Source organism: Neomonachus schauinslandi, chromosome 11 (genome assembly GCF_002201575.2).
Source record: "Neomonachus schauinslandi chromosome 11, ASM220157v2, whole genome shotgun sequence".
Classification (NCBI taxonomy): Eukaryota; Metazoa; Chordata; class Mammalia; order Carnivora; family Phocidae; genus Neomonachus; species Neomonachus schauinslandi.
In genome coordinates, this window is record NC_058413.1 from 51,721,949 (window position 1) to 51,743,621 (window position 21,673).

General features: G+C 40.7%; 1 protein-coding gene across 7 annotated transcripts in view; it reads right to left on the reverse strand.

The window, feature by feature from the left end:
* The window catches only part of STIM1 (stromal interaction molecule 1), a 188,504-nt gene that overhangs the window by 40,897 nt on the left and 125,934 nt on the right, over positions 1–21,673 (reverse strand). For all 7 annotated transcript variants that reach the window (XM_044919544.1, XM_044919547.1, XM_044919548.1 and 4 more), the window contains one exon: positions 15,046–15,160. In XM_044919544.1, the coding sequence (XP_044775479.1) occupies positions 15,046–15,160 (115 nt within the window). The remainder of the gene's footprint in view (positions 1–15,045; positions 15,161–21,673) is intronic.

The window sequence follows — 21,673 nt, forward strand, 5'->3', positions numbered from 1 at the left end:
TATATATATATATATATATATATATATATATATATATATATATATATGAAAGAGGGAAGAAACCTGAGCAAAGAGAGAACTATAAAATGTGAGGCCTGTTCGGAGAACACTAACTCCAGTTTGTCTGGAGTTGAAGGGTAACATATAGAGACAAGAAGAGTGAGGCATTACTGAGGCCAAATGATGAAAGTCCTTGAAGGCAGGTAGTCTCAAACTCCAAAATCATTTATTCACTGAAAAAAACAAAAACAGACATCAAGCATTGACTACTTGCCAGGCACTGCTTCAGGAGCTAGGGATACAACAGTACACACAACAGAGCCCCGGATCCCTGGTGGAGAGAGACAAACTAAAATACCATAAACAAATAATTCTATGTTGGGTGGTGATAAGTACAATGAAGAAAAACAAAGCAGGGTAAGAGAATAAAGAGTAGCGCGTTCTCAGATTGGATCGGGGAAGGCCTCTCTGATGAGGTGACATTGGAACAGACAGTGAAATGAAGGTGTGAGCCATGTGAATACTTGGGGGAAAGGCATTCCAGAAAGATGCAACAGTAAGTATTACTCCCTAGCACTTGAGCTATAGCAATACCTCTGGGAATATGCCAGAACAGATCCTTGGCCTTGGCCAATCCTTTGTCTTGCCAGAGAAAGAATAAGCAGTAAGAAATGGGCTCCTGAATCAGGATCTCTTTCCCCTAATGGACTGGTGGAGCCTCCGGATGAAGCCCTCATTTAGTTTTGTGGTTTCAAACCCACATCCCAAAAGAACTACGTCTGGCAGAACTGTTGACAGTCCTTTCTTTGCCTCTCCTTCACACAGCTGTTACTCAGCTGATTGCTCAGTCAGCTTTTGCTCAGCCCTTTGGTCAGACAGTCAGCACAGTGGTTAAGAATGTGGGCTTTTGTTTGAATTCGGGATCTACCACTTACTAGACATAGGACCACAGACAAGTTACTTAACCTTTCTGGGTCTCATTTTTGTCACCTATAAAATGGTGAGAATCAGAGCTCTCACGTCACAAGAGCAAAGTGAAGATATGGGAAGCTCCTAGCATAAATAAATGCCAAGGAAATATTGATTATTATTACCATCACCATTCATTTATTCATTCACCAAGCTCTCCCTGGCTTCCTACTCTGGTAGGTTCTGGGCAAGTTACTACATACAGAGACCAATATGCATAACTTCTGGGGCACCTGGGTGGCTCAGTCCTTAAGCGTCTGCCTTCAGCTCAGGTCATGATCCCACGGTCCTGGGATCGAGCCCCGCATCGGGCTCCCTGCTCAGTGGGAGGCCTGCTTCTCCCTCTCCCACTCCCCCTGCTTGTGTTCCCTCTCTTATTGTCTCTCTGTCAAATAAATAAATAAAATCTTTAAAAAAAAAAAAAACATGCATAACTTCCATCACAAGGGCTCTCTTCTAGAGAAGGAGACATATAAGAAAACACATGAGGGTGCCTGGGTGGCTCAGTCGGTTAAGTGGCTGCCTTTGGCTCAGATCATGATCCCAGGGTCCTGGGATGGAGTCCCACATCGGGCTCCTTGCTCAGCGGAGAACCTGCTTCTCCCTCTCCCTCTGCCTAACACTCCCCCTGCGTGTGGTCTCTCTCTCTCTCTCAAATACATACATACATACATACATACATACATAAAACCTTTAAAAAAATAAAAACATCTTATCTCTAAAAAAAAAGAAAAGAAAACACATGAGGATAAGATAGTACTTCATATGGGGTGATGTGGGGGGACCAAGAAAGGAATGGCTGACTGCTAGAGTGAGACAGAAAAGGCATCACAAAGCCTAGCTTCTTATCTGGCTACTCTGGATAAGAGCACTCCAACAGACCTACAGAATCTTACCAAAGTGGCCCTCTCCTAAAAGCGGTTTGTGGCCTAGGCCTATGGTTTGTCTCTCTGAGTGGTTTCCTTCTGGCTTTCACTAGCAGCTTGCCATCTGCACCTTGAGGGAGGCAGGGGTCTTAGTTTTCTGATGCGCTGTCAACCTCAAGCCCTGAATCATCATTACAAAAAGAATCCAGCCCTTGGGCCAAGGCCTCAGGTGACAGGCCCACAAGGCCACCCTGCACAAACCAGGTCTGCATGGCCACAGAATAGTAAGAGAACCTATTTTGGAATGTTGAATGAGCCAAACCACTTGTTTAAGATCACACAATGGTAGAGCCAAGGGCAAACTTCTGTCTTCCCCATCCCTATACTGGGCCAGACCCTGTGCTAAGTGTTAAGATATAAAATCACATAAGATAATGCCCTCAAGCAGTCTGGTGTGAAAACAGGCAAGGGAACAGATGGTTGCAATTAGTGTGCTAAATGCGATGATGCGATAAGGGTAAGGAGCTGTGGGAACACAGTAGGCACCTAACATAGCCTATGGTTTCCAGGGAAGATTTCCTAAAGAAGGGTATACTTAAATTGAGTCTTAATTGTCAAATAGGATTTAATCAGATCAACAAGGGGGAAGGACAGAGGGAACAGTATACATGAAAGCATCAAGGAATGAAAGGAAACGACATATCCTAGTAACTTCAGATAAATCAGTGTAGCTATAGAAGAGATGGGATGGAGAGTGGTAGAAAATAAGGGGCACCTGCACCTCAGTGTTCATAGCAGCAATGCCCACAATAGCCAAACTATGGAAAGAGCCCAGATGCCCATCGACAGATGAATGGATAATGAAGATGTGGGATATATAAATACAACTAAATATTACTAAGCCATCGAAAAGAATGAAATCTTGCCATTTGCAACAACATGGATGGAACTAGAAGGTATTATGCTAAGTGAAATAAGTCACTCAAAGAAAGACAAATACCATATGATTTCACTTGTATGTGGAATTTAAGAAACAAAACAGATGAACATAAGGGAAGGGAAGGAAAAATAAAGTAAGATAAAAACAGAGAGGCAAACCATAAGAGACTCTTAACTACAGGAAACAAACTGAGGGTTGCTGGAGGGGAGGTGGACGGGGGGATGGGATAACTGGGTGATGGGCATTAAGGAAGGCACATGAAGTAATGAGCACTGGGTGTTACATGCAACTGATGAATCACTAAATTCTACCCCTGAAACTAATAATACACTATATTTTAACTAAATTAAATTTAAATTAAAATTTTCAAAAAAAAATAAGAAAAATAAGTAGATCACAGAAATTAGCATGCGCCTGATATGCTAATCTAGCACAATGCCTGGTATATAGAAGGTACTCAGTTAATTTTTTTCTTTTTTAATGCAGGCATGTTTGCACAAATTGTAGGAGAGAAACAGTACTTTTTGGGGCCAATACTACAAAGATGAATAGGCATGATGGAGAAACAGCATTAAAATATGAAGAAACTCTCAGGATATAAAAGATCACTAGATTTTTACTTACATATACATATTGAGCTTTTTTCCCCTAACTGAGATAATTTAGTTGAGATTACAAATGGACACTTAATTTTAATGCATCTAGCATCTCATAGATAAACACTAAAAAAATCAATGGCATTTTCTACAATAATTTGTTTCATCAACAACTACTGAGCTTTCAAGTACCTTATTTTGTTGAGTACCAAATGAGACGGCAGTTGTAACCTAAGCTTACTGCTAATTCTACAGAAACTCAAGTGTTACCTAACCAATAGAAGAGCCAATATTTATCTCTTCAAAATAACATATGATTATCATATATGATTACATGGGAATTTACTTGTACCATCTTTAGCAATACCTTTATTTATCCAGGTTCCAATTAAGAATATTTCTTCCACCTAAGAATTTGGTGTCCTAGCATGTTTGTTTCATTATTTAAAAAATTTTTTTTTTTTTTTTTTAATGAGAAGCCACTGAGAAATGCAAGCAGGGACATGGTCAGATATTTACTTCTGAAAGATCTCTCTGGAACCAATCAAAGGACAAACTAAGTAGAAGTAGACTGAGCCAAGAAGAATAGTATGAAAGCATCCAAGCAAAAGATGATTAAGGGGAGGTTTCTGCTTCAGGCTAAGATGAAGTAACTAGAATGGAATTCATCCTCCCTCCTGAAACAACCAAAAAAAAAAGGGGAAAAAAAGACAAAATATATGAAACAATGGTTTTCAAGACATTGGACATCAGCCTACAATGGACAGTGATCTTTGAGAGATAGTAAACAAATGAGGCAGGTGATACAATTGCCCTAGCTTCTGGCTTTGAAAGAATTTCCAGGCCACAGTGCAGAGTGGAACTAAAGTTGAGAGGGAAGAAATGGAAGTACACTACTGTGGTTCTTACACTATATGTGATAAGGTATAATAATATCTCTTCAGAAACCTCATGTACTATTGGTGGGAATATAAACTGGTGCAGTCACTGTGGAATACGGTATGGAGGTTCCTTAAAAAATTAAAAATAAAATTACCATATGATTACTACTACTACCTAGTAATAGTAATTCTACTACTAGGTATTTACCCAAAGAAAATGAAAACACTAATCTGAAAAAATATATGCACCCCTGTTTACTGCAGCATGTTTTACAATAGCCATATCCTTTTCATATCTTGATATGAAAGCAATCTTAAGTATCCAGCAGTAGATGAATGGATAAAGAAAATGTGGTTACCATATGCAACAACACAGATGGACCTGGAGGGTATTATGTGAAGTAAAGTAAGTCAGACAGAGAAAAATAAATACCATATGATTTAACTTATATATGGAATCAAAAGAACAATATAAATGAACAAACAAACAAAATAGAAACAGACCCATAAAACAGAGAACAAACTTGTGGTTGCCAGAGGAGAAGGGGCTAGGGGAAAGGGCAAAATGAATGAAAGGGAGTGGGATATACAAGCTTCCAAACAGAATGAATAAGTCACAGCAATGAAAGGTAGAGTAAAGGGAATACAATCAGTGGTATGGCAATTGCAATAGCATTATATAGTGACAGTAGCTACAGCTGTGGTGAGCACAGCATACATATAGAGTTGCTGAATCACTATGCTGTACGCCTGAAACAAATGTAATATTGTGTGTCAACTATATTTCAATAAAAACTAAAATAATAATATCCCTAGAAAGTAGACTGTGATAAATTAAAGATGCATATTTTATCTCCTAGAGCAATCACTAAAATAACGAAAGAGTTAAACCAATAAAAAAAAGATAAAATGGAATCATAAAAACTACTCATTAATCCAAAAGAAGGCAGAAAAAGAGGGAAAGGGAATAAAAAAAAAACAGCAGGAGAAAACAGAAAACAAATAGCAAGATAGTAGCCTCAAATCTAATCACATTAATAACCACATTAAATGTAAATGGTCTAAATAACCCAACTAAAAGACAGAGATTATCAGATTGCAAAAAAAAATACAAGACCCAATCATAAACTGTTTATAAGAAATGCATTTAAATATAAAAACACAAGGGGGTGCCTGGGTGGCTCAGTCGGTTAAGCATCTGACTCTTGATTTCAACTCAGGTCATGATCTCAGGGTCGTGAGATGGAGCCCCATGTCGGGCTCCTCACTGGGTGTGAAGCCTGCTTAAGATTCTCTCTACCTCGGGGCAATTGGGTGGCTCAGTCAGTTAAGCGTCTGCCATCAGCTCAGGTCATGATTCCAGGGTCCTGGGATTGAGCCCCGCAACAGGCTCCTGCTTCTCCCTCTGCCTGCTGTTCCCGCTGCTTGTGCTTGCTCTCTGTCTCTCTGTCTTTTGCTCTCTCTGTGTTAAATAAATAAATAAAATCTTTAAAAAAAAAAAAAAAGATTCTCTCTCCCTCTCCTTCTGCCACCCCCCAAAACACACACACGTAGATTAAAAGTAAATAGATGGAAAAAGATACACAAAACCAATAATACTCGAAAGAAAGTTTTATTAATATAAAAGGAGATTTCAGAGCAAAGACTATCACCAGGGAAAAAGAAAGTCATTTCATAATAATGAGATCAATTAATCAAGAAGACAAAATAATCTTAAATCTTGGGGCACTTGGCTGGCTCAGCTGATAAAGAATGAGGCTTTTGATCTCAGGGTCATGAGTTCGAGTCCTACATTGGGTGTAGAGATTACTTAAATAAATAAACTTAAAAAAAAAATCCTAAATCTTTATGCACCTAGTAAGAAACCTTCAAAATACATGAAGAGGGGCGCCTGGGTGGCTCAGTCATTAAGCATCTGCCTTTGGCTCAGGTCATGATCTCAGGGTCCTGGGATTGAGCCCCACATCGAGCCCCGCATCGGGCTCCCTGCTCGGCGGGAAGCCTGCTTCTCCCTCTCCCACTCCCCCTGCTTGTGTTCCCTCTCTTGCTGTGTCTCTGTCAAATAAATAAATAAAATCTTTAAAAAAAAATACATGAAGAAAAACTCATAGAATTAATAGGCAAGGAGAAATAGGCAAATCCACAATTATAGTTGGAAATTTAAATACTCCCCCTCAATAACTGATAAGAGCAATAGGCAGAAAATCAGCAAAGATACAGCAGACTTGAACAACACCATCAACCAACATGGCCTGATTGACGTTTATAGAACACTCCACCCAACAACAGTCAAGTGCACATACCAAGATATATGATGTTCAGGGACATAAAAAAAAAAAAAAAGATTTTAAAAATTTTTAAAGGATTAAAAAATATTGAAAGGACTGCTACTCCTGAAACCAATATTACACTGTATGTTAAGTAACTAGAATTTTAAAATGTTTTAAAGGATTCAAGCCATACAAAGTATGTTCTCAGACCACAATGGAATTAAACTGGAAATTGATAACAGAAAAATCTCTGGAAAATCCCCCAACATTTGAAAACTACATACCATGCTTCTAAAAAACTCAGGAATCAAAGACATCAAAAAAGAAAGAGAAAGTATTTTGAACTGAATGAAAATCAAAAGAAAACATATCATCTAACATGGTGAAGAACATTACTAGATGGATATAAGATATAAGACAGATTTCAGAGGTATGCATTTCCAGGGCCAAAAGAATTCCTCAAATTGGAATACATTATTAAGGAATACACTGTATTGGAGTTATTGGAGACTGTATCAGACCAAAAAAGAAAAAAGAAAAAGTGATAATAAGGATTCATCACCAGTTGTGTTTTCATTTTAGGTATTTTTACTCTGTCTATGCCACCAATAAACCAGTTAGAAAAAAGCAAACAACCAAAACACATCAGAATTTGCAAAATACCTAAAGCAGTACTTAACGGGAAATTTATAGCATTAAATGTCTATATTAGAAAAAAGGAAAGGCCTCAAATCAATGATCTTAGTTTCCACCTTAACAAACTAGAAAAGATGAACAAATTAAACCCAAAGTAAGCAGAAGAAAGAAAATAATAAAGATCAATGTAAAAATCAATGAAATAGCCAACAATAGAGAAAATCCTTGTGACCAAACACTGGTCCTTTGAGCATATCAATATATTAAAAAGAATAATAAGAAAAAGTTATGGGGCACCTGGGTGGCTCAGTTGGTTAAGCAATTGCCTTCAGCTCAGGTCATGATCCTGGAGTCCCGGGATCGAGTCCCACATTGGGCTCCCTGCTCAGCAGGGGGTCTGCTTCTCCCTCTGACCCTCTTCCCTCTTGTGCTCTCTGTCTCTCATTCTCTCTCTCTCAAATAAATAAATAAAATCTTTAAAAAAAAAAGAAAAGGTTATGAATAAATGTACGCCAGTAAATTGATGACTTAATGAAATAGACAAATTGAAGACACAAACTACAAAAGCTCACTCAAGAAGAAATAGATAACCTAATAGTCCTATACCTATTCAAGAAATTGACACTGTTATTAAAAACCTTGTCACAAAGAAAACTCCAGGATCATGTGGCTTTATTGGTGAACTCTAGCAAGTATTTACAGAAAAATAATACCAACTCTATATGAAGTCTTCTGAAAAATTGAAGAATACTTCCCAATTAATTCAATGAGGCCAGCATAATCCTGATACCAAAAACAAAGGTATTATAAGAAAACTATAAACCAATATCCCTCATTAACAAAGATATAAAAATTTGAAACAAAATTTTAGCAAATAGAATCCAACCATAGAGTAAAAGGATAATGACCAAGTGGGGTTTATCCCAAGAATGCAGGGTTGGATTAACATTTAAAAATTAATCAATGTGGGGTGCCTGGGTGGCTTAGTCAGTTAAGCATGTGACTCTTGATTTTGGTTCAGGTCATGATCTTGGGGTTGTGAGATCAAGCCCCAAGTTGGGCTCCATGCTCAAGGTGGAGTCTCCTTGGGATTCTCTCTCTCCCTCTCTCTCTGCCCTCCCCCTGTTCATGTGCTCTCGCTCTCGCTCTCTCAAATAAATAAATAAAATCTTTTTTAAAAATAATCAATGTAGGGCGCCTGGGTGGCTCAGTCGTTAAGCATCTGCCTTCAGCTCAGGTCATGGTCCCAGGGTCCTGGGATCAAGCCCCACATTGGGCTCCTGCTTGGTGGGAAGCCTGCTTCTCCCTCTCCCACTCCCCCTGCTTGTGTTCCCTCTCTCGCTGTGTCTCTCTCTGTCAAATAAATAAATAAAATATTTTAAAAAATTAAAAAATCAATGTAATTCACCATCTTAGCAAATAAAAATAGAAAAACCAGGCAATCATCTCAACAGACACAGAAAACTCATTTGATAAAATCCAACATCCATTCCTGATAAAAGCTCTCAGCAAATCAGTAATAGAAAGTCACTTCCTCAATTTAACAAAAGACTTTTGCAAAAAAATGCCCACAGCTAATGTTATATTTAATGGTGAAAGACTGAATGTTTTCCTCCTGAGATCAGAAACAAGACACAGATGCCTACTGTTACCACTTCCTTTCAAGACTGTACTGGAGATACTAACCAGGGCAATCAGACAAGAAGAAGGATTTTTTTTTAAAGACCTTATTTATTGGGGCACCTGGGTGGCTCAGTTGGTTGGGCATCTGCCTTCAGCTCAGGTCATGATCCCAGGGTCCTGGGTTTGAGCCCCACATCGGGCTCCCTGCTCAGCAGAGAGCCTGCTTCTCCCTTTCCCTCTGCTGCTCCCCCTGCTTGTACTCCCCCCCCTCAAAAGAATAAATAAAACCTTAAAAAAAAAAGACCTTATTTATTTAGGTAATCTCTACACACAACATGGAGCCCAAACCCACAACCCTGAGATCAAGAGTTGCACACTCTACCAACTGAACCAGCCAGATTACCGCCACAAGAAAAAGTCTTTAAAGACATCCAGATTGGAAAATAAAATAATAAAGCTTTCTTTATTAGAAGATTTGATTATTTCAGTTGAAACTCTGATGGTATCTCACTAATAAGTGAGTTTATTGCAAGGTTGCAGAATACAAGGATCAATATATAAAAATCAAATTTTTACATATCTTACCACAATTTAAAAAATACTATTTACAATAACCCAAAATCTATGAAATAGAGATAAATCTGACAAAATATATGAAAGACCTGTACACTGAAAACTACAAAATACTACCAAGAGAAAGTATGTCTCCTAAATAAATTGAAAGATGTACCTTGTTCACGGATCAGAGAACTCAATATTGGGAAGATGTCAGTTCTGTCAAACTGAGCTACAGATTCAGTGTAATGCCAATCAAAATCCTATCAGGCTTTTTTGTAGAAATTGACAAGTTGGTTCACAAACAAACAGCCAAAACAAGTTGGAAAAAGGGAAACCAAGTTGGAAGGCAAACGCTATCTGACTAAAAGGTTATTATAAGACTGTTGTAATCAAGATAGCACGGTATTGACAATAAGAACAAATAGATCAGTGGATCAGAATGTAAAGTCCAGAAATAAACCCATACTTATATGGATTATTTATTTATTTATTTTTATTATGTTATGTTAGTCACCATACAGTACACCATTAGTTTTTGATGTAGTGTTCCACGATTCACTGTTTGTGTATAACACCCAGTGCTCCATGCAATACGTGCCCTCCTTAATACCAATTGATTTTTAGCAGTGGAGAAAGGACAGAATTTTCAACAAATGGTTCTAGAACAATTGAGACATCCATGAGCACAAAAAAGATCTCGGATCCATACTTAACACTAACATACACGAATACAGAACAGATCAGAGGCCTAAACATAAAACCTACAACTATAAAACTTCTAGAGGGGAACATGGGAGAAAATCCTTGTGTAACCTTGGGTTAGGCAAATATTTCTTACATATGACACCAAAGAATGATCCACAAAAGCACAAATTGAAAAACTGGCCTTCAGAAAAATTGAAACTTATCGTTCTTCAAAAGAATGATAAGCCACAGACTGGAAGAAAATCTTTGCAAAACATGTATCTCATAAAGGATATCCATTTGTATACATGTGTCAAAACTCAAAAAAATTATACACTTTCAATATTTACACCTGATTGTATTATCAAGTACAACTGAATAAATCTTTCAAAAAGATGAAGTTGAGCTAAGGCAGTATCATAGGAGATGCACATAAAATATAGAAGAGAGGTAGAATCCTTAGGACTTGGTAACAGAAAGAGGTGAGAGATGCTCAGTTTCCTTTATTAAATGTGGATTCAAGTAAGACCTTTTACCTTCAAGTAGCTATTTAATATAAACCAAAAATGATTGCAGTGTTAAATCACTGCATTGATGCTAGTTGGGTTTTGTTGCTGTTGCTGTTGTTGTTTTTGTTGGAAAAAAAGGATCTAAAAGAATCCAAGACAAAGATAAAGAAAAAGTCAATGATATCTTTCTCCCCTAAAATGTAGCAACAATGGCTGAGGTATTTAACTCAATGGCTTAAAGATTCACTTAGCAAAGTAATTTTTATGTAACTAAAACAAGAGGATAAACACCTCTCACTGGGCTTATGTAAAAGCAAAAAGGGGATGCCTGCTCTTTTATACTGATCTGACTTCTGAAATGGTTTAGACAGAAGTCCAATGCCACCTGCCCCTGCTGGGTTATGTCAACGGAGAAAGGCCAGTTCTGCAGGGTTTCTCTCTAAAAGCCTCCCGGTTTGCCAATATTTCTCCAACTGCCTCCTATGAAAAATCCCATCCTACAAAGAATAGCACAGACAGAACTGGAGATCTGTTGAGTTTATTTCATTATTTCCAAATTATTATTTGGAATTATTTCCAAATTACTTCCAGTAGAAAATAAATATTTTCTCAAGGCAAAGTTCAAAGTTACACTAGAATACTGGGTTCTTTTGCTTTTAGCTGGAATCATATTATTTAGTTAGAATCAAAGTTGATAGTTTAAGATGGTTTTGATCCATACAAATGGGGAAAGAAATTATTACTTTGTTTGCCTGATAGCATCTTTTGAAATCACATGTCCAGGAAAGGGGAGAAAAAATAGTAATGATGCACTTTGTTTAGAAGAATAGAAACCGTGTTTTAGAGGAGAATCCTCTTAGGTCAGTGCCTCCCACCATCCTCTAAGGGCACTGTTACTGTTTCTACTGGCTCAAATATGCAAACAATAATTCTGTTTCTCAAAGATTCTACAAAATCTACCCGGCCTACCTTCCTTTAAAGAACTGCCAGCCCCCCTTCCTCTTAGAGGGATTGGAAATTGCTGCAGCCCCCCACCAAGCCCCATACATATTCTCTCACTACCTCTACCCTACATAATAAGTCTGTGATCCAAACTATGCCAATCTGATTCTCCCTCCACCATATCTGACCGTTGAGCAAAGATACTTAGTTAGATAAAAAATGAATGAAGCAGAGACATCTAAGAGTAGCTAATTAGAAAAGGCCAATCCCCTAGTCCCTGCTGCTGGGATCCCTGGAGTTTCCCTTGTTCTTGATCCTTCCTCAGCCCAGTTTGTTCGACTCTTTCTTACTTAATTTTGTATAACAAAGAATTCGGTGGTCTTTGTCTTCAGGTCAATTTCCCTGGTGATAGGAATATCTCTGTTATTCATGGTGGAGCCCTTGGATCACACTTGAGTTTGAGCTAATGACTCTGGATGGGGGCTAGTGACCAGAAAGACCAACCAGGTGACTAGGGGATTGGGCCTTTGGGCCAGGAGATATTAGCCCAACCTTCAGAAAGGAAAAGGGGGTGCAGAATGAGTGCCATCATGGAGCCAGTGATTCAATCAATCATGTCTATGAAATAGGACCTCAATAAAAACTCTGGACACTGAGGCTCAGATGAGCTTTCCAGTCAGCAAACATATTCGTGATTAATGTGCTGGGAGGGTGATAAGTCCTGATTCCATGAAGGGAAGAGACAGAAGCTCCAAATTCAGGACCCTCCTAGACCTCGCCCTATTGGTCTCTTCTTTTGTCTGGCCCTAACTTTTATCCACTATAGTAAAATGGTAATCATAAGTACAGCACTTTCCTGAGTTCTGTGAGTCATTTAGCAAATTGTCAAACTGAGGGGATAGTGGGAACCCATGATTTGTAGCCAGTCGGTCAGAGCACAGGTGGCTGGAAACACCCAAAGTTTATGGCTGGTCAGTGTCTGAAGTGACAGCAGTCCTCTTGGGGACTATGCCCTTAACCTGTGAAGCCTGCACTAACTGGGCAGTCAGTGACAGAATCGCATTGCATTATTTCATGAAACACTCTCTCTGCCTCATATTCCTCATCTGTAAATGGAGACAATCATGGCATTTCGACTTCAAAGGGTTTTTGTGCAAAACAAACGAGTTAATATCCATAAATCACTCAGAACAGTGGCTAGCATATATCAAATACTATGTAAATATTAAAGTCAGTTTTTTAGTTCTTGTTGTTTTTATTACTGAAGTCTAGAACTGGCTAATGTAGCAATTATCAGGCTTTTCTGTTAAAATCTAAGTAACACTGAGAAAACACTGGCTCCCACCATCAGTCAGAAAATGTTAACCACACTAATCATGTAGATGGTACTGACACTAGCCAGCTTATGTTCTGCACACAAATGAGCACTGCTGATATCTATCTCATCTAGCAAAACTCAGGCCAGCCAGCTTGTGCCAGCGCCAGAATATCACATGCGTTTTGTAGCTCTGGGAATCATCACTCCAGAGATTAGGGGCCTTGTTGTAAATAACAAAGCAAATTGTTAGGAGGAATAGTACACATAAAGATCCTTACTTTTAGCTTGTCGAATCACCAGGCATGACACATGGTGAGCAAATCCTAAAATGATACATACATGTCACCTCTCGGCTTAGCTATGGGCTACCTCCCAGTGCGCTGGAATGTTTCTCTGCTCATCGGTAATGGGAACCAACCCCTCAAAACTCAGTCCATTGTCTTCCATCTTCCTGTCATTTAGAACATACTTGGAAGTGTTCCAAATAGTTGCTGCGTCCAGGAATAAAGTTCTTACCAGAAAATTGTCTTGGCTGCTTTTTAGTATTATGATTTCATCCCTCTGTTTCTGCCCTCTCTTGGTCACTTTCCCTTCCCAGCTACTTCTGTGAGAGCTTTCAGAGAAGGCCAGGAATGCTCTCCCTGCCATTGTTCATTCCAAATTCCCACTTATGAAACCCAGTCTTCAAACCCAGGCGCCATGTCCTCATGTTGTTACAGAAAAAAGGAGAAAACTAAAATTAAACAGTACTAATAGAAGATTTTTCCTGGCAGTGCTGGTATAATTCCAAAGATCATTTCACTGCTTGATCTCACAACAGCAGACAGCCAGAGCTGCTCAGGAGCTATTAAACAAAGTCCCCACAAGGAACTCGGCTCCTAACGATTTCCAGAAAGCGGTCTGTAGAGCTCACTTACGCTTCTTCTAAACTGATAAAAACACAGAGTGAACAAGAAGTATCAGGACTAGAATCCAGGTCTTCTTGCTTCAAATCTCATGTTCCCCACGTACATTATACATGATCCCTTCCAGATCTAAAATTCTATAATCCCAGGCAAGATTAAAACAAAAATAGACACTGCCTCATTTCCTACCAAAACTGGTTTTCTCTACCACCAGACCAGTGCTTTCAACCGAGATGGCATGGAAAAGCACTGGCCCAGCGAGAGGAAGGTCCAGGTCTAAATCCTGGCTCTACTATTTACTAAGTGTGTGAAAATGAAAAAATCGCTTTATAAATCTGGGCCTAAGGCTCCTCATCTGCAAAAGCAGGGGCCCTGGTGGTCACTGAAGTTTAACCCTTCTTAGCATCAAGACCTACCCTATGAGACCCTGCAAAGAGACTGCTTCCAATCTTGTTAGTATCAAAGGACACTCCAGCCACATATAGAGATGGAGAGGAGGCTAAAGTGCTGTTTTTTCCCTTCCCTGTCAAGCTTCACAAGGTTAGATATGCTCTTTCACTCAGAGCTCTGAAGCAAATGCTCCAGGAAAAAAAAAAAATGGTAGTCATGGTTTAACAGTTTTATGTATAAGAAATAACTAAAGTTTTTATTTAATAAGTTCCACATGAGGCCACAGAATGACATGCCTGCTGAAGACTCCAGTATCTAATCAGGCTGCATTCATAGATGCACACAGGGTCCAGAACTAAGAAGTTGACAGTCCTGCTCAACTCTGAGCTGGTCAAACCACACCTAGGGGTCTGCATCCGACTCTAGGAGCTATGATCTAAGACATTAACAAAAGTGTTCACAGGCAGGAAACCAAGATGAGGAGGAGGCTGAGAAAACATGTTTCCTTCAAAGAACCTGGCTATTTAACCTGGAAAAGAGAAGGCTCAGGGGAGACTCCATCTTACTTCCAGCCAATCTTTGAATCACCTAGGTCTCCGCAGAGCTGAGACCAAGTGGGGAGCTATGGAAGGAAGGGGCTGCCTCAAAAGGCCAACAAGCTCCCTATCTCTGGAGAAGCAGCAGAAAGTGGGGTAGGTGGTGGAGATGGGGAGGGACATGATGGAATTCAATTAGAATTCCAATGAGGAGCAGCTCCAACTCTATTTGGAGCATCTTCCCCCACTCCCAGCAGTGACTAGATTCAGTCTTATTCAGTGACTATATGAACCATTTTAATAATTTGTTCTTTACAAAGCATTTTATACTCATGTACTTTTAAGGCCAAGTTGCTGCCCATCTTCATCTGTCTTCTCTAAACCTTCCAGCAACTAAGATTGACAACCAAGCTGCCTATTACCTTCTGAAGACTTCCATGCCTTCCACAGGTCCTCCACACTGATGAGCTTATCCTCACCATGGAAGGTGCTGTGTTTCACTGTCGGGTCATGGTAATTGAGGTCTTCCCTCAGGAACTGCAAGGGAAAAGCACACAAGTCACAAGAGATACCTAGGAGCCAGCCCACCAAGATCTCCATGCAGGCCATCCAGCTTTCCACAGCACACTCCATCCACCCAACGTAGATGTGTATCACACCACTTATCTGTCTTTCCAAGTGCATATGTCCTAGTTGCCAACTACACTGCCTCTTCTTTTTTGTTGTATGTTTCACTTGAAGAAAATGAATAAGTCCTCCCTCATATTTTTCTAATTATGGATAGATACTAAATAATAGTTAACCAGAATTCAATCAGCTAGAAGAAGGAAGAAGGATGGGGAAAAAGGATTAACAATTTGCGATCACTTGTTTATACAACTAAGCAATATTCCAAGAACTTCTACAATACTTTTTCATCTAATCCTCTACAACCAATGAATTATCACACCTATTTTACAAACGAGAACAGTAATACTCTAAGATAATGCAACTTGCCCCAAATCACATTAAATTGAGAGATTAAATTACTTGTTATGATGGTTTTAAAATGTGTCCACAATTCTACGACAATCCTCCCACAAAAGGTGAATTCCCCTGCCCCTGAATATAGGCTGATATGAGTGACTCATCTTCTAACAAATAGAATGTGGCAGCAGTAATGTCAAATGACTCCAAGGCTAGGTGAGAAAAGGCAATACAGAGTCCACCTGGCTCTCTCCCTTTTGGGACACATGCCGTGAGAGTCCTGAACAACATATATGGAGCCTGGCTACCCAAAAGCCACCATTCTGGAGAGATCATGTGGAAAGACTATATAGAAATATAGAGAGATGTCTGAGCAGCCGCAGCTGTTTGTCTCCACAGCCCAGGAGTCAGACATGTGAGTGACTGAGGCTTCAGGTGATTCCAGTCCCCGGCTTCTGAGTCACTGCATCTGATCTCAAGTGGACACAGATGAGCTGTCCCTGCTGAGCCATGCCCTGGTTGCAGGTAAATGACAAAAGAAATGTTGTTGCTGTTTTAAGCCATTGAGTTTTGGGGAAGTTTGTTATACAGCATTAGATAACTCAAACATTTCCTCAAGGTTACAGCTGATAAGTGATGGATTTGTATTCCAACCCAAGAGATCTGACTTTATTGTCCAAATTTTTCCCCAGCACTGTAGATGCTGTCCTTTAATTATTGGTATTTCTTTTCATAATATACTCTTACAAGAAAAAAGAAAAGCAGAAGAAATCAAAGCTTTTAGAAATTTTTTTTAGATTTTATTTATTTCTTTGAGATAGAGAAAGAGGAAGAGAGCGCACGCGTGCACAAGCAGGGGGAGCGACAGGCAGAGGGAGGGGGAGAAGCAGGCTCCCCACTGAGCAGAAAGCCTGATGTGGATGGGGCACCTGGGTGGCTCTGTCAGTTAAGCGTCTGCCTTCGGCTCAGGTCATGATCCCAGGGTCCTGGGATCGAGCCCCGCGTCGGGCTCCCTGCTCCATCGCAGGGAGCCTGCTTCTCCCTCTCCCTCTGCTTGCTGCTCCCCCTGCTTGTGCTCTCTCTCTCTCTGTCAAATAAATAAATAAAATCTTTAAAAAAAGAAAAAAAAAGGGAGAAAGAAAGCCTGATGCGGGGCTCGAGCCCAGGACCCTGGGATCATGACCTGAGCCAAAGGCAGACGCTTAACCAACTGAGCCAACCAGGCATCCCGAGAGAATTTTTTTTTAATATTTTATTTTTTATTTATTTATTTAATTTTAAAGATTTTATTTATTTATATGACAGAGAGACACAGCGAGAGAGGGAACACAGGCAGGGCAAGTGGGAGAGGGAGAAGCAGGCTTCCCGCTGAGCAGGAAGCCCGATGCGGGGCTGGATCCCAGGACCCTGGGATCATGACCTGAGCCCAAGGCAGACGCTTAACGACTGAGCCACCCAGGTGCCCCGAGAGAGAATTTATTTTTAATAAGATTACACAGGTGACGTGGTAAAGAGCCCAGAGCAAAGAGATTTTGTCGATTCTTAGAAAAACGAAACTGATAAAAGTATTTTTTGATTTTTTTAAGACAGCCTTTTAGGCCATCTGACCTTCAATTCATTTTATGCTGTAAGTTGTGAATTTTAACACTTTTTCCCAAGTTGCCACCCTGTTATCCCAACTCCATTCATTAAATTATCTTTTATTCATTTTGAAAAATGCTATTTAGTAATAAATTAAGTCCTTATGTATACTCGAGTACATTTCTAGGCTCCGCATTCTTTTGCACTAAATGGTATTTCTATTTTTGTCCTAGCGGTTGACTATTTTATTATGCCTTTTATTTTATTTTATACTGCAATAATAATTTCTAATGCCTGGACCCCCTCTTCCCATGGCTCTTATATTTCAGAATATTTCTTGTCAGTCTCAGCTGTTGATTTTTCAAAATTAATTTTAGGACAATTTTGTTAATTTATTGAGAGTCTGATTGCTCTCCCTGGACACCTAAGTGATGAGATCACTAGACCTTAGACAGCAGACACAGGGACATCTCAGGGAAGACAGAGTCACAAGCAGTCTGACATAGCCAGTCTGGGGACAGAAATTCATTTATTCATTTAGTCAATAGATGTAAAATTTCTAAGTACCGGGCATAGTTCCAGGCACTAGAAATGCAGTAAGTAATAAACAAAACAGATACAAATCTTTACCGTCATTGAGCTAACATCCTCTTAGGGTGAGAGAGACAATAATTCCTATAAAGCAAGAAAGAGGAATAGGAAATGCCAAGAGTAGTGGTATTCATGGTCTGTCATTTTAGACAAGTCAAGGAAGGTCTCATTAAGAAGGTAACTTTCAAGCATATATCTGAAGCAGATGTTAGAAAGGCAAGCAGAATAACTGGGAGAAGAGTATCTGAAGCATAGGGAATGGCAAATGCAAAGGCCCTGAGGCAAGAACATGCTCAGTATGTTCAAGGAATAGCAAGGGGGCCAATGTGGCTGAAGAGAAATGAGAGGCGGTGACTAGTGGGACATGAACTAGGGAAGAACCAGGGGTCCAGATCATAAGCCCTTGTAGACCATTATAAGGACTTGGACTTCGACTCTGAGAGGGAAGCTGTTGGAGGAATTTGACAGAGATGCAACATGATCACATTTATATATATATATAAATGTGCGTGTGTATATATATATGTATATATACACATATATATATATTAAGATTTATTTATTCCAGAGAGAGAGACAGTGCGTGTGCACGAGTGGGGGGGGGGGGCAGAGGGTGAGGGAGAGAATCTCAAGCAGACTCCCTGCTGAGCATGAAGCCCAACTCGGGGCTCAATCCCACAACCATGAGATCACCATCTGAGCCAAAACCAAGAGTCCAATGCTTAACCAACTGCACCACCCACGTGCCCCTACATTTATATTTTTTAAAGACTGTTCTTTTTTTTTTTTTTTAAGATTTTATTTATTTGCGAGAGAGACAATGAAAGAGAGACAGAGAGCATGAGAGGGAGGAGGGTCAGAGGGAGAAGCAGACTCCCTGCCGAGCAGGGAGCCCGATGCGGGACTCGATCCAGGGACTCCAGGATCATGACCTGAGCCGAAGGCAGTCGCTTAACCAACTGAGCCACCAGGCGCCCTTTAAAGACTGTTCTAATGGGTATTAACGAGGGCACGTGTGGTAATGAGTACTGGGTGTTATACACAACTAATGACTCGTTGAACACTACATCAAAAACTAATGATGTACTATATGTTTGGCTAATTGAACATAATAAAAAAATAAAAATTAAATTAAAAAAATAAAAGACTGTTCTAAATGCTGTGTGGGAGAGCAGACTATAGGAGGGCAAGAGCGGGTGCAGAGGAACAAGTCACGTGGCTACTACAATAATCTAGCTTGAAATGAGGTAGTAGTGTGGACGTAACGAAAAGTTGTCAGGATTTGCAAATATTTTAAAGAGATCAAATCTGTAACCCTCAGATGACAGATATAGGTATGCCCTGTGTTGGCCCTCTTGGGCTCTAACCCAGACCCTCTTAACCTAAGACTAGAGAAACACACATCATATGCAGGCTTTAGGAGCAGAAATGCCAAAATCTCCAAGAGAGGGGATTTTCTGCCATTCCCAGCTAGCTTTAGGAAACCATCTGACGACACATACCAGCTGCTGATCGGGACCCAATAAGAAATAGACTGCTTTTTATAGCCAAGTCTGATCACTGAGGTATATAGAGGACAGAGAAGCTCATGGGAAGAAAGTACAAGGAGGACCTGCATGGGGCTCACATCCAGGGTCCATCGGTGCCCCATAAACCATGCAAAGAAGGAGTGGGATCAGAAAACAAGGCCAGCAAGAAGATGGTGCCAAATGAGGAATGTGGGCTGACAGAAGCTCTACCTGAAGGAAGGGCCTGAAGCTGAAGGGAACCTCTTTAGAGAACAAAGACATGGGATGCACCAATCAGACCTTAAGAGGAGGAAAGGCAGTATACTATAAATAGAAAGAGTGCACAACCTATAGAAACAGACCCCTTCCTTCCTGTGTGACTTTTGGGCAAGTGATTTGGCCTCTCTGACCCAGTTTCCCCATCAGAACGAGAACTAGGCATCCCTCTCATCTAAGCGTGCTAAGGAGTAAATGAGACATGCTTGCAGAAGTCAAAAGCTGCCTTTGCACCTATCTTTTAAGGGCCCACAGAGCATTTTCTAAACGGAACCCATATTTAAAAATCAGATTTCATACCAAGAAAGTCCAGCTTTTCAGGCTATCTTTATTTTTTTTATTTTTTTTAAGATTTTATTTTTAAGTAATCTCTACACCCAACATGAACTCACAACCCCGAGATCAAGAGTCCCATGCTCCACCGAATGAGCCAGCCAGGCACCCCCAGGCTATCTTTAAAAAAAAAAAAAAAATCTAAAGATCTAGACATTGAACTCCTAGATCTTAAGGGCTTAAGGGCTGCAATTCAATTGCAAGGGAAATGGTGGCTCAGGGACGTCAAGAGCTGGTGTCAGCATGGCAAGCTCATTATTTTTATATAGGTTGTCCATTACAAATTAACTTCAAAATGCAACATTTTCTGAAGATGCTTTTATTCACATTTTACTTAAAGCTAAGAAAAAAAAAGTCAATTGTCCATATCAAAGGACATGATGTACATGTTGTCATCTGGAGCCGCTTGGTGGGGGGCGGGGGTTGGTGCTGGCGGAGGTCAGGAGGCCTCCACCCCCACCCCCAGGGCACCACTCCTGGCTTTGCAGAAGGACCGGCAACAATGTGCCAGAGCTGAGCATCAGCTGCCCCCTTCTGAAGAGGTATGTGCTCTCTGGTCTGGGAGCAGAGAGCTTGTGATTCCTGATGCACACAGAAGCACTCTGTTACGTTGTAAAGCACAACTCAAATGTTAGTCGTCATTATTATTGGCAGGCGGGTGAGATAAGGAAGGATATGAAAGTAAGAGAAAAAGCTTCTTCATCAAAGGAGGCTCTTCTGGGCCGTGTACGCCCTCACCAGTGTTACTATCTCCCCTGCCAAACCATAAAGGCTTTCATGGAGGTCCCAGTGATCCAGCCATAAACACAGCAGACAAGAATGCTGCACCGAACTTGAACTCTGACGTCCAATGTACCTGAGGTAGGCTCCGCCACATATCACTCTGAACTCTGTCCCACATCCAGCTAATAGCTAACGTCTGATTTAAGACAAAGTTTAAAAGCAACAAAAAGCAAAACCCAAACCAAACCAAAGAGGCGACTTTTGGCTCCCACAACAAAGATTTACTATTTCAGACTGAGAACAAGTAGCTCTTCTCTCAGGAAGGTCTAAGAAGGCTCCCTAAACGTCTCGCCTTACCACGGGGAATGCAGCACTGGCTGGAGCCACAGCTCAAGAGCTCTCTGAAGAGCCCGGACCAGCTGTCACGAGGTATGTTTAGCTCTATGAGCTCGGAAAAGTGATCTCCCTGGCGGTGATGCAAAGAATTCAACCCCACCCCCACCCCAAGTGAAGCAGTAGTGAGGAGATGTGGGTGAGAACAGATGGACGGGAAACATCTCTCTAGAGCCCCCAACAAAACAGGCGCAGCCAGCTTCAGCGGTGAACAGAATTCACGGATGTAAAGCTGGAAGAGGAGGAGCGCCCCTTTGGGTGCAGGGGTCCGGGCAGAGCTCCTGGCTATCTCCTTAGAACCAATTACTCCTCCCTCCCAATTCCAACTGTGTTCCCAACTGCTCACCTTCCATGTCTCCCAAACCAACCCACAGCACCTCCACTCCCACTCAGCCCCCTCCTCACACATACACACTCTTTAGAACCCACAAGATACATGTCCCACATCTAAGACGCTTCCCAACTCTTGTGCACCTCTTCGACATCTAACAAGGACCCACGTCTTAGCTATAATAGCTCTAAATGCCATCTGTACAAAGTGCTGGGACTTGGATGTCTCATAGGTGAAGTATCTGTCCCCAGTGAGATCAGAAGCTATTGCTGAGGGGCGCCTGGGTGGCTCAGTCGGTTGGGCGACTGCCTTCGGCTCAGGTCGTGATCCTGGAGTCCCGGGATCGAG